Raw genomic sequence first — 14,381 nt, 5'->3', positions numbered from 1 at the left:
CCATTAATTTGGAATGATTATTGAAAAGTTAGTTTATTTTGGCAAACAAATGCAAAAAGCTAAATTATTATGTGGATGCATAGCACAAATAGTGATTTATTTTAAGTATTTACTTCAGCTAGTTTTTATGAGCGACGCTTGCAGCGATCAGAAAACATAGTTTCAGCCTTTCGTAGAAATGTAACCAGAGCATTTCAACACAGTTTTTGAATTTGTTTGTAGCTGTGTGCAATAGTCTGTCATCTGACTATTGCAATTACCTGTGAAAACTGTGTTTCACAGGTAATTAGAACATTACATAATAAAAACTATAAAAACTATTATCATACAATGTCCCGTCACTACACACCGTTATGAGGAAAAGTGGTGACTTGACAAGAAGCGACTAACACCTTCAGCAAGTGACGTAAGCTGCAAAGACGTTTCTTTGCTGAAGAAGCTGGTTATTTAGAGTGCTGTATCCAAGTATGTCAATGGAAAGTTGAGAGGAAGGAAAAATTGTGGCTGAAAAAGTTACGCAAGCAAAAGTGTGTCTATGTACTGTGCAGCACAAAGACACAGGATTTAGTGTGGGCTTCTTTTTCATGAATTCCTGCATCTGGGTGGAGAGACCTTCTCATCATTCTCTTGTGAATACTCCATAGACTTTCCACAAGGTTTTGGTTAGGCCAGTTTGTTGGCCAGTTGAACACAGTGATATTAATAAAGCAGGTATTGGTGCTTTAAGGCTACCAGGTCCGTGACTCTGATTCTGATTCTGACTACCCGCACCTTATGAATCTCCCTCAAATTCTTGATGTAGCTTTGCTTTATACACATGTGCAGCTTTTTCACCCACACTTTTTCCTTCCACCTAATTTTCTACTAACATATCATAACATGGTCAAACATGACATTTCTTTTTTATTATTATTATTATTTTTATTGGATGTTTTTTAGTCTAATTTCCTGAGAAATATTTGTAGGAATCCATGTGTAAGTTTTAAGCTTTTTATTTGAATTACTGGAAAAAAGTTAACTTCTAGACTACATTGTGGTTTATTGGGATTTACCTGTATGCAACAATTGCTGAACATATCTCCTATTATGTCTGCTGGTTTTCACAATGTCTGTATGCATGATCCAGCATTGTGCCTTGGTGTTCAGTGCACATTCAACACATTCAGAATGCCATTGAGAGCCCAAGCAAACCTTTCATCCAGCAAAAAAAAAAAAAAAGAAAAACAGCATGTTGTTATCAAAACAAGAGGTTTTCTATTGGCTTGTGAAATTGGAAAATAGAGAGAGGCTGAGAGTCAGGCAGGCAGTGCGAGAGAAAGAGAGAGAGAAGGAGAGATGAGAAGCGCTGCTGCAGAACACACCTCATCTCCTCTTTAGCTGGAGGGATAGAGGGAGAAAGGGATTCAGTCAGTGCCAATTTTCTCCTCTGCTCCAGAGACGGAGAGGGAGAGCCAGGGAAGTGATATTTCAGAAATCTTATCTGATAAACAAACAACAGACAGAGACAGAGAGAGAGGCAGAGGAGAAGAGGTACCTTGGCGTATGAAGCATCCAAAAAGACAAGACAGAGAACAAATGGAGAAAGAAGAAGCGACAGAGAGAGACGTAGTCAATGCTTCTGTTGCGGTAAGAGACTGGAAATATGTTGATATTTTCTGAGCTAGGAGGACATCCCAGCACGCGCAGGGACATGCACACATGCAGCACTGGATGCATGCGCAGCCACTTAAAGGTGATGACAGCAGGTGTGTGTGCTTGTGTGTGTGTTTGTGTGTGTGTATGAGTTAAATGAAGAGGCTTGTAGGAAAATAAATGTTTGTGTCAGAGGGTGTCTGGGTGAACGCAGAAACAATTTAAGCTGGAGCAATGCGTCTTTCCTTCTTCTTCTTCTACTTCTTTTTCTTCTTCTTCTCTTTTTTTTCAATCTGCATCCAGCATCTTTATCTCCATCTTATCATCCCTCCTTCCTGAACTCCATTCTGCCCTGTTGCTCAGCCTCTCTGTGCTGGAGCTGCACAGCCCACATACATGCAGCTCCGCTTTACACCATTTTCTCTCTGCTTGCCTCTGACTTAATCCTGAATTGAACAGAAAAAGGGAACCGAAGGAGAAAATGTGTGACTATTCTGAAATGACCTCAAATCCTCCTCATGTTTTCGTTCTTCTGCTCACAGTTCTCATGTAGTTTCGGCCCAAATTTTTCTGTCTGAGCTTGGAGATTACAACGGATTACCATCAAATTATCCCACCACTGATCTAAATGTAGAGCTGAGTAGGGAGAAATTAAAAGAAATGAGCGTCTCCTGGGGTCACAGTTTTAGTTTCACGTGTCCAGTGAACAATTTCCTTTATGAGTTTTTTTTAGGCAGATATTTATGAGATCTTTTTGCGCATTTATTTTTGAATCAACTTTGACAATCAGACCGATTTTTTTGTGTGATTTTTTTAAATTATTTTTTTTATTAAATTGATCCCAGGGGGATCAATTTAAAAGTGGACATGTTTCAAGGAATCAAACACATTTGACTGCATGAGGAATGTTAACCAGCTTAAAAAAAACAACCTTGAAAAATCAAAAACAAGATAAAACATGAAAAGGAAAAATATTGATCTTAACCATTTTTTATTATTGGTCTTAAACAAAACAGAACTTGAAGGAAAACAAAAAATATAATTTAGTAACCTAAAACAACTGGCTTTTAAAGTATTCCTCTACAGAGCAAATACACTACAGTGGTGAAAAACCCAAAAGAAACTTTCAAGAACTCCAAATTTTTTCACAAATAAAGGGAAAAAAAAGCACAGTTTGGGATTTAATGACATTAAAAAAAAGTATTAATTGGATCAACATTCTGATTATATGCAGAACCTGCATGACAAGACAAGAGAACTGCAAAATCTATTCTTTAAATTATATTTTAATTTAAAAACACTGATCAGCTGCATATTATTCTGGGTCAATGTTATCAGGAGCCACTTTGGAAAGTATGCTGAGCCACATGTGGCCCTGGAGCCACAGGTTGGAGACCCCTCAGCTGTAGTTCAGGTTATTGCTGGGTGTTTTACAGAAGTGGGTTCATACAGTGGGCCAAATAAGTATTCGACACACTGCTAATGTTTCTAGTTTACCCACTTACAAAGAATGGAGGTATGTAATTTTCATCGTAGGTACACCTGAGCTGTGAGAGACAAAATCTAAAAGAAAAATACAGAAAATCAGATTGTGTGAGTTGTAAATAATTAGTTATCATTTTATTGCTTTAAATATGTATTTGGTCACATGGCAACCAGCAAGAATTTGAGCTCTCACAGATCTGTTATTTCAGCTTTAAGAAACCCTCCTGTCCCACCTGCATTAATTGCACCTGTTTACACCTGTCCAACTTCTCCCCCATGGACAAGTTGTCTCTGGACGCCAGGGACTGAAATGGAAACCTACACAAGATTGAGATGAGCTACAGGACAATAAACAGGTTGGTGAGAAGGGAGCACTTGCTGGTGCAATTATTAGGCAATGGAAGACAGTCAGTCTCTCTCAATATGGCGCTACATGCATTGTGTAGCTTCATGGAGTATCAATGATCATGAGAAAAGAGAGGGATCCCGAGCGGTCCGAATCAATAACCTGAAGAGAGCTCGGAGCAGCTGCAAAGGCTACAAACACATTACGCCGTCATGGATTATCCCAAAACACTCACAAGATTTTGGGTGACAACGTCAGCAGCTGAAGATGGGTCATCTCCGGATCTTCCAGCAGGATAGTGCCTGAGATTTCCAGGTCCTGGTGTAGCCCAGCAAGTCTCCAGATCTGAACCCAACAGAAAATCTTTGGTTGGAAGTAGAAACTTTGTGTTTCCCGACGAAACCCGACAGATGTAGAAGAAGATCTATGTGAAGGAGAGGGTCAAAATCCCTGCTGCAGTGAGTGAAAACCTGGTTGAGAACTGCAGGGAATGTCTGACCCCCGTAATTTAAATTAATGTTTCTGTACCAAATATTAAGTTGTATTTTTATTTTGCATCAAATGCTTATTTCATGCAATAAAATGTTAAGTTTTCTTTTGTTTGTTTTTTGATTCAGTCTCTCACAGTTGACGTGTACCAATGATAAAAATTTAGACTTTTCTATTAATGTAAGTAATATACATCTTAACTCGTAGTTGAGGTCAATACTGAAAGCAACTTTCACTGAATGGCCACCTGAGCGTTACTTCCACATATTTTCCTTTAACTAGGCAAAGTCCTGTTGTTGACAATTTGAGCTTTTCTAAGTTTGAGCCAGAAGAGTCTGCAGAGTACTAATGGCCCCTAAAGACAGAAATATTCTACATTTATCTAAACCTAAAAAGATTACACTGTGTTACAAAGGTAGCCGCTGAGTCACACACAACTACTTTACTCTACTTTTATGAACAATTCAAGCGACAAGGCAACACTTTACTGGCACTTATCAGTACACGATTTCGCTTTTCTGAAAAGGCTGTAAACACTACAAGCTTTCCAAGAGAGCAGTAAAAACAGGAGCATATCAAAATTAAATGATGAATCCATTATTGAGCAGGTTGCATGTAAAAGGATGAATGAACTGCGATTAAAGTGAATGGATGATGAAGGGGTATGATGAGTCCCAGGAGGATGAAATTGCACCCTGTTACAGTTACAGCTCACATTATAAACTCACTTATATACAGCAAGCCCAACTCCCACTATTATTCTATTTATTTTATTGAAAATATCAGATGAAAGGCTATGTTTTAGTAATTTTCTGCTTGGACAGAAGGATTTTCTTCATTTTGTTCCCTCAAACACCAGCAAACAACTGACAACGCTTTAAAGTTTGTTTTTTTCTGTTTCTTCCAATTAGCCACATAAACTGCACACATGCAGACTTTCTGCACACCAGCTGGCAGGATGAGCAGAGTCTGGAAATGTCAGGAGAGGTTATAAAATCGTTCAGTAATAACTTTTCAAACTACTTACAAAACCCAATCACAGAAATTAAACGGATGGCTCTTGTTGCAGTGCAAATGGATGTTTATGAATTGGAGTGGCATTTTGCAGCTTCAGAAGTATGGAAATGATGCTGAAGAATGCACAAATATTCCAGGCATGTGAAGCGGCTTTCAAAATTAATTCAGCTGGTTTCAGGTAATTGCAAAGGGAATTTTGATTTTAAAAGCTGGCGTTTTAAAAAAAAAAATCTGCAACTTAATTATTTGTTACGTTTTACTGCATAATTTTCATACATATGTGCATCAACATATTTTTCATAGAACAGATTCAGTGGGACGATATGGTATGCTTCTGAACATCTGCAATATTATGAAGTGGTTGAAACAAAAACACATGTAAACATCAAACTGAGTCTCAAACTAGAGTACTTCAGATTTTGTCTGTGGGATTTTAAAGCCCAGATTTTACTGAATGATTTTATTAGAATCTTTCCAAACAGAAAATTCAGTCAAATCTGCCTGTTCTAAGTGGTGATAATGCTGATATTTGCATTACTCAAAATAAGAAGTCTTTGAGCATGGCCAAAGCAGTGTCAGGTTACAGATTCTCCCAAAGCAGTTCTGGCTCATGTTTTCTTTAACAGCGGTAACTCATTTCCTCCAAGTCATTAATTTCTTTCGCTACATTTAAAGTTTAATGAAAGCAGAACAACGTGAAAAAGATGGACTTCTGAGTTTTTAGCACAGTAAGTGAAAAAAGGCATGAACAAAACTTGGCCTCTATTTTATTCCCTTTATAAAAAAAAAAGTATCTATATATGCAGTCCAGACACATATATAAACCACAAAGCTGTTTTTGAATGTATCCACCCTGGAGATTAATTTTTAAAACCCCTCTTTTTCTTTTGTCAAAAACTCTGTCTCCTTGTAGATACAAGGGAAAGAAAACAAACTTTGCAAAATTACCTGGTTTGTTTGGAAATGGTTGTTAAATAGATTAAGGCGGGAAGATTATATTTAATGGAACAGAATGGAAATAGAAATATCCTTTAATTTCCCATAGCGAGGAAATTCAAGTGCATCAACACCAACGTAACAGCAAATCAAAGCAGATTCACACAAAAATATAAAATACATAAAAGCAGGCATAAGAATAGCAAATCATCAGGATATTGAAAACTCTAGCTTTCACAATAAGGAGTTAAACATGAAAGTTAAACACAAACTCCCACAATGTACTCAAATATTCTGAAATGACGATAAAAAAATAAGTAAAATATAGTGAATTGTGTTGTTATTTGGACGTTATCTTGAAGCAGAGTCTTCAAAGCAGGCAGCTCCTGTAAGGTGAAAGCAGCAGAGAGACCTGCCAAAATATCAGCGCAACGCCAATCGTCAGCAATAACGCCGATTCACCAGTGTGTAATAAGTATCCATGGTAACCAACTGTTGTACTGACAGACGGGTGGTAGTGGTCTCTGCTACGTCCATTACCTCTCTGAGTTGAAACAGATGAAAGGACATGACGTGCAAGCCTCTCATACATCTTTAAGGTTAATTTGTCCCTTCTGTCACCCCACTTTATAACAACATATTAGCATTTTGTGCTCTGCTAATTTTATTTTGTACAAATGTGCTTTAAACCATTGCACTTCACTTTGCTTTTTACTTGGTAGTTAGGCATTTCTGGTAAATTATGTGGTAAATTAGCATAAAAATACAAACACTAATGTAATTTGATTATGTTTTTTTTTCTGAAAATAAATCATATTACTCCCTGTTTCCATTAATTGTTCTTCTTAGCCCCATGTGAGCCAGTTGACTTTTATAGCAGATTATAAACCCTGCTCAAACTCAAACCACTCTAAGTGACCTCCTGCTGGTAAATACTACTTACTGTAGTCACATTTTCTTACAAAAGAAAATGAAAATGTACTTTAGCTCAGCTGTCAAAGCATATGAAAACACCACCCTGGTGGCGATGAATTGATTAAATGAAGACCAGTATTTAAAAAAATCCAGTCGAGATCAGTTCCTTGTCATATATAGAAATGCTTCATGTAAAAATACAGCTAAAAGAGCAAAACCTTGAACAGTGAAGGGATAAAATAATTAGCATGATTACATTGCAGGTATTGCTGTGAAAACTATCAAAACCAAAAACACAACCGTCTCATTACCTGTAGATGTACATGCTGCATGCCTACCTGAAGCTGTATTGAGTTCTTTAAGTGTTGAATATAAAAAATCCATGAAATTTTTTTAAACAGTGTTGAATATCAGCAGTAATAAGCAGAAGGGAACTTGCTTTTGCTTAACCTTTGCTGGAGAAATGCTGCCTGTTTCACATTCCTGCTTCCTCACTCGGCTAATTTGACTAATCAGATCACCCATAAACAAAAACCATCTCAGATCAGAAAACCTCCTATGGTAGCATGTGGTCCCAAAATGTAAGATATTTACTGTAGCAGAGCTGCTATAATAATAAGCACTGATCTTACAGTTGAGCCTCAAATACATTTACAGGTCATGTAAGTTATGCAGTTTTGTAAATGTTTCTTAACAAGGTCTCTTCCTTGATAGGATTGTATACCTGTGTGGCTGGGAATGCATTAGGAGAATATACGAATGGTGAAAAAGTATCATATGCATTGATAAAATAGAATAAATATAATATGCAATATAAAATAATAGAATAAATATTAATCAATCAATCAATCAAATTTTATTTGTATAGCACATTTCAGCAGCAAGGCATTTCAAAGTGCTTTACATAATTAAAATAAAAACAGCATGTGACATTGAATAAACAGTTAGAAAGACAAAGAGAATTAAAAAAAAAAGGTTAAAGATAAAAACATTAAAACCAGCACCCCTTGTAGGACTTCAGTTAAACGTCTCACACCTCAGAGTTTTAGTTAAAACGCCATTTAACAAGGATTCTCACACCCCTAGATATAGATTTGTTTAACTGGGACGTTTTCCAGGGGGGCTTTACATCGACAGTGTGAAAGAGAAATAAAAAGAAGTTAATAACTAGATGAAAAGTAAAGAAAAAAACATTAAAAACATCAAAGACATCAAAACCCACTCTAAACCTATAGCCATAAGCAACTCTAAACAGGTGGGTTTTAAGTTGAGATTTAAAGGCACCCAGTGTTTCAGCTGTTTTACAGTTTTCTGGAAGTTTGTTCCAAATTTGTGGTGCGTAGAAACTGAATGCTGCTTCTCCTCGTTTGGTTCTGGTTCTGGGGATGCAGAGCAGACCAGAACCAGAAGATCTGAGGGGTCTAGACTGTTGGTACAGCAATAATAGATCTTTAATGTTTTGTGGTGCTAAACCGTTCAGTGATTTATAAACTAACATCAGTATTTTAAAGTCTATTCTCTGAGCTACAGGAAGCCAGTGTAGGGACTTTAAAACTGGTGTTATGTGCTCTATCTTCCTGGTTTTAGTGAGAACACGAGCAGCAGCGTTCTGGTAAAAACAGTGCAGATTTTTTTTATGTCTGTGAACATATTAAGAATCACGAGTTTGGAACGGAAAGGTCACTTGAGCCCTCCACCGTCAAGGTTCTTCATAAAATTATGTCTGGATCTTCTTCCTCTTTTCATTTCTTCAAATTTCATGAAAAAAAGTCCAGGTGGTTTTTACATAAATCTGCATACTAATCTGATGCTCTAAAGTGCTCAGCAGCTGAGGTGAGAACATCCAAATCTGCAGCGCTCCTATCGAAAAGGCATGATGCTTCTCATGTCTCCTTATTCAAATAACAGACGTGCGTAATTTGGAACAACTTTAAAAAAAAAAAAACTTATGAAAAAGGTGATTAAAAAGCCAGCACATTGAATCTATTAAAATAAAAACATGTAACCTTGTTTGGAAGTGTAATAATCTAGATCACGTCATATTCTTCTTTGGTTCCTCTTATTAAAATCTGGTGTTGAGACAAGGTTGAGAAAGGCACATTCACTCTTCAAACTAAGTCAATTACTGTTTTGATTGCTGCCAAACATCTAAGATCTGTTAAAATGATAATTCTGTAATATGAATACTAAATTGTACCTGATATGAAAGCCTGCCGGAAGCTGATGTAACTCTGGTGTGTGTGCATGCGTGTGTGTGTGTGTGTGTGTGTGTGTGTGTGTGTGTGTGTGTGTGTGTGTGTGTGTGTGTGTGTGTGTGTGTGTGTGTGTGTGTGTGTGTGTGTGTGTGTGTGTGTGTGTGTGTGTGTGTGTGTGCTTCAACAGCAAACACTTACACTCCGGTCCCCATTAAGATCTTAAATACAGAAGACTGATGATCCTTGGGGTCTAATTTACATGTTTCATAATGAATAAGGCCATATTCTGACTATCTCATGTGAAGTACTCCCATGAAAAATTGATGTACATGTTGGATGATTTCATCACCTCTGGTTGAGAATAACATGAAAGATTACAGCAGAACATCATTTTCCCTGTCTTTAATCCAGTGCCATTTTCTTAAATTACAGTCACTTAACTTTTACAACCGTCATCATTTGTGTCCTATTATTCTGCCTGTCTAAATGGATTTTGAAGGCAAAATTTCTTTTCAAACAGCCGCTATTCCTGATTGTACTTTTCAAACCTTTTCTTCGTCCGATTGATTTTTTTCCTCTCATTGTTCTGACTTGCAGAGAAAATGTGCAATTACAAAAACTCTTTTGCAAACTGATGCAACATAGTCGGTGCAAAATGCTTCAGCTTCCAAATGTCACCTGAAAGCTTTAGAAAATATGAGGGAAGATGTTAGACTATAATTTACAGTGAAAAAGTATTTGCCCCTTGTAGATTTGCTCTGTTTCTTTTACGTGTGTTTAAATAATTAGATCATCAAATTCAAACATTCCCTGAAACACAAATACTACAAGAGGCTAGCCTTCAGACCAGCCCGCTGTGATGTGACTGCCTGTTCCACTGGGTCGCCAAGGACACCTCTCATCCTCGCATTGAAATGGCAATTTAATTTTTTAGAGGAAAATCCATCCAACCCAAAATGACCCTATGTGGAAAAAGTAATTGCTCCTTTAAAATAGTAACTGGTTGTGCCACTTTTGGCAGTAATGACTCCCGTCAGCCATTTGCCAGTGAGGGAATTTTTGGCCCACTCTTCCTGGCTTTCTAATTTAGCCACATTGAAGATTTTCAAGCAAAGACAACTTTGAAGGTTACACCACAACTCCTCAGTCATATTTAAGTTCAGACTTTGACTAGGCCACTCCAAATCATTATTTTTTTTTGCATTGTTCTGCTGTTGATTGTCGAACAGGATTGTCTTCACAATTAAAGTCCTAAATCAGGGGGATCTAATTATAAAAACCAAAGAAAACATGACATATATCTTCCAAAAAGTTTTACTTCTGTTTTGTCAGTCCTCAGGATATTTTCACGAAAGTCATGGGGATTATAAGTATCTTTGTTTTTGTTTCTTTTCCTATTGTTGAATCAAAAACAATCGCCTTCAATGAGAAAAGTGAGGTCTGCAGTGCTTTTTACTGGGTTCTTTTGTCACCTCCTGGATGAATTATCAATGTGACCCTGAAGTAATTTTAGTAAAATTTCAGTAAAATTACTCCTGAGAAGTATCACTACTGCTCCATGTTTTCTATACTTGTAGATTATGACTCCTACTATGTTTCTCTACAGTCCAAAATCCTTCATATGGTATTGTACCTCTGTGCAATCTGTTTTATTTCTTTAGATCAGGGCGTAATGTGCTGTTTTTTGAGATATTGTAGTCTACTTCTTTTTAAATCCTAATTATTTGTCTTCAGTCTATTGGTGACCCAATTTGTTTGATGATGTAAGATGAGCAAATGCTTCACAGAACTGTACTTCCAAACAGAAATGACATGTTACTGAATCCTTTTCTTGTGTTTCTGAAAACAGTGACCCAAGGAATGAGTCGTCCACCTGCAGCCAGCACTTGAGACGGACGTTCGGACAGCGAACACCATCACCACCCTACAGCCGTTGCCACTGCAAACGTTGAGCAGAAGACTTGTATAGATAGTACATTTCCACATTTCCATTTCTCATATTTCTCTTAAACCAATACCTCTTAATGTTATGCTGAGTGGTGAAACCAAACCATCTGCTCTACAGTTACAGTTTGCTCACACATCTCCAGTCCAAATGATTCATCCCTCATCTCCATAACAAAGTCTTCCTCACCTTGTCTGAATCACCTCCTGAGAGGATTATGAGGCCAGCTTTAGCTCTCCTACAGTCACATTGTCTCTTGTACGTGTTTAGCGGGATGTGTGTGCCCATTGTTGTGGGCTCCCTGCCACCTGCACTGCCATGGTATGTTCCCTGCCCAGTGAGGTGTGTGTGTCAGATCAAGCCATGGTTCTCCCCGGATTCTGTCTATCACGAAGCACCCACGGTGGACTGTAACAATCTGTTGCTGACGAAGCTCCCCTTGCCCATACCACTGAACACGCACACTCTTCGCCTGCAGAGTAACTTGCTGTCAGTGCTGGACACTGCAGTGCTACATGGGCTCCCCAACCTCACCGACTTGGACCTTTCACAGAATCGGTTCAGTCGTGTCAGGATAATAACTCAGAGTTCCTCCCTGCCTTCTCTGCTGTCCATACACCTTGAGGAAAACCATCTCAGTCATCTGCCAGAAGCCTCTTTTTCATCATTGCCAGCTTTACAAGAACTCTTTCTCAGCCACAACAACCTCCATTCAATTGCACCCGGAGCCTTCAATGGCCTCGACTCCCTTCGTCGTCTTCACATCAATAACAACAGACTCACAACAATTGACCCTCGGTGGTTCAGAGCATTGCCTCAGCTGGAAGTTCTCATGCTTGGGGGCAACCCTGTGGAGGCTCTGCCTGAGAGGGGATTTGTGGCCCTAACGTCCCTACGAAGCCTTGTACTTGGCGGTATGGGTCTGAGAAGTTTGGCTGAAAAAGCACTGGAAGGGCTCGAAGAACTCGAAAGTCTTTCCTTCTACGACAACCATCTTACCAAGGTTCCTCGACAAGCCCTGAAAAGAGTGCCAGGACTCAAGTTCCTTGATCTCAATAAGAACCGCATCAAACTGATTGAGACGGGAGACTTTAAAAACATGTTGAACCTAAAAGAGCTCGGCCTGAACAACATGGAGGAGCTTGTGTCTATAGATAAAGCCTCTCTGGACAACCTGCCAGAGCTCACCAAGCTTGAGATCACCAACAACCCACGTTTATCCTACGTTCATCCTCAGGCTTTTGTCAGGCTGAGCAGACTGGAGAGTCTGATGCTAAACTCTAATTCTCTAAGTGCTCTGCACCAGAACATCATGCTCTCCCTGCCAAGTCTGCAGGAGGTCAGCCTTCACTCCAACCCACTGCGATGTGACTGCCTGTTCCACTGGGCCGCCAGGGACACCTCTCACCCTCGCATTGAAAGGGATACACAAATGAAGGCCCAGGTGGCCCGGGTGGTGCGCTTCATCCAACCTGAGGCGACCTTATGCTCTGCACCTCCTGAATTGAGAGCACGTAGAGTGAGAGAGGTCTCTTCAGGAGAGATGTCTGCATCCTGCCTCCCAACTATTCCCGCCAGTTCCCTTCCCTCCTATGTCGGAGTTCAAGAAGGGGGGAAACTGGTTTTGCACTGCCGAGCACTTGCAGAGCCATATCCTGAACTGTACTGGGTGACGCCCTCTGGCCTGAGACTTGGGCCTTCTGCAAACAGTACATCAAAAGGTTTTCCAGCTTCTGCCCTCTGTAGAAACACAACTTCAGATGGCTTTAACAACACATCTGCCCTCAGTTTCCAGCACCCACGAGCCCACAATGATACTGTTTGCCAGTTCTTCAAACACTACCAGCTACAGCCTGAGGGAACCCTAGAGATCAGCAGGATCTCCCCGAGAGAGGCAGGACTGTATACCTGTGTGGCTGAGAATGCATTAGGAGCAGATACGCGCAGTGTTACAGTAGGAGTGCACAACAGGGGGAAAAATAGAAAGAGGGGGCTGATGACTAAACCGAAGAAATTTCAATCCATGAGAGTAGAAGCCAGGTTGGAGTTGAACGAGGTTGGAGAGCACTATGCTATCTTGTCCTGGCAGAGCAGACAAAACCTGCCCTCCACTCGCTTATCCTGGCAGGCCATGCAGTCCAGCTCCCACACACCAACGTATACCACGCGCATACTTGCTGGCACACAGAGCTTCAACCTAACTCACCTGCAGGCAGAGACATTTTACAGAGTGTGTCTACATTTAGGAATCAGTGAGGACGGCAAGAGAGACAACCTTGGGTCGGAGGGGAGCAAAAAACCTTGTTGTGTGTCGTTCAGGACCAAGGATGTGCCAGAGCCTCAGTCTGGTCTGCAGCTCAACCCAGAGCTGACCTCCATAGCGGTCACACTACTGCTTCTTGCTTATATCCTGCTGCTAGCAGTGCAGGGCTGGGATACTGAACCTGGCGAGGAAGTGAGGAAGCATCACAACGCCCTCTGTGTGGATATCAAGGGTCCAAAGACTGTTATTATCGCTCAGAAGACAAAAGAGAACAATGAAGATCCAACAGATCTGAAAGAGAAGCTGGCATCGTATTATATCATTTGAGATAATTACACACATTCCAAGGCAGACAAGATAAACTGGCACACATCCATAACATGGGACATGAAATATACTCTAGCACTCACGCAAATGAAGGATTTAGAGATTATGGTGCAACGAGAGATTTGTATTTATTTTATATAAGCATAAAGTATATATTGACTTTGTTTCTGTGTTGAGATGTGTTGTAAAGATTGCTTATCTCCCCTTTGGCGGGGGAAATAAAACTGGACAATCATACTCCTGCTTAACACAGGGGAAACAACAGAGCCTGAGCTGCCTATGATCACTGGACTGAAACTAAAGAGAGCTTCATACATTTCAGGAATGGATATTTACAGAAGAGAGCAGCTCAGACCTCCGGGGTTTTGTCCTGTTTATAGTCAACATGTTTCCAGACTCGAGCATACTCTCTCCAAGCTGATAAAATTCTGCATTACAACGGGCGCTGAAAGGACTTTCTGCTGGTTTGGACAGTTTAAGTCAAAGTGATTGATGTACACGGCGCTTTAGCTTTGCTCTTGGACTGACACGTCCATCTTGCAGTACCAATATGGTGAGCTCATCCCTGATAAAACATCCCTCTCTGTTTTAAAATAAAAGTGATTTAAAAGTGACTAGTTTGAGCTTTAAAGTACGTTTTTTTGCATCTACTTGTGTTTCGTGCTTTTTCTTTTAATCAAAAACTGACATGGAAAATCATTTGACAAGGACATAAGATTCAGAAAAAGTCATTTAGAAATAGTGTTGCATAATTTCAGAAAAGTTTAGGTTCTCCACCAAACCAATATGAATACTAATGGTGTTAGACATCTCACGCCTTTTCAGTAACAC

General features: G+C 39.6%; 1 protein-coding gene across 1 annotated transcript; it reads left to right on the top strand.

Moving 5' to 3' along the window:
• The first annotated feature begins 1,303 nt into the window (after nt 1-1,303).
• Nucleotides 1,304-14,164, top strand: LOC103465275 (leucine-rich repeat neuronal protein 2-like). Its single transcript, XM_008409926.3, has 2 exons — nt 1,304-1,626; nt 10,865-14,164. The coding sequence occupies exon 2, from the start codon at nt 11,178-11,180 to the stop codon at nt 13,548-13,550; it is 2,373 nt and encodes a 790-aa protein (XP_008408148.1). The 5' UTR covers nt 1,304-1,626; nt 10,865-11,177; the 3' UTR covers nt 13,551-14,164.
• The last annotated feature ends 217 nt before the right edge of the window (nt 14,165-14,381 follow it).

This window comes from Poecilia reticulata, chromosome 5 (assembly GCF_904066995.2).
Source record: "Poecilia reticulata chromosome 5, P_reticulata-male-v2, whole genome shotgun sequence".
NCBI lineage: Eukaryota > Metazoa > Chordata > Actinopteri > Cyprinodontiformes > Poeciliidae > Poecilia > Poecilia reticulata.
This window is presented reverse-complemented; position numbering and strand designations above follow the sequence as displayed.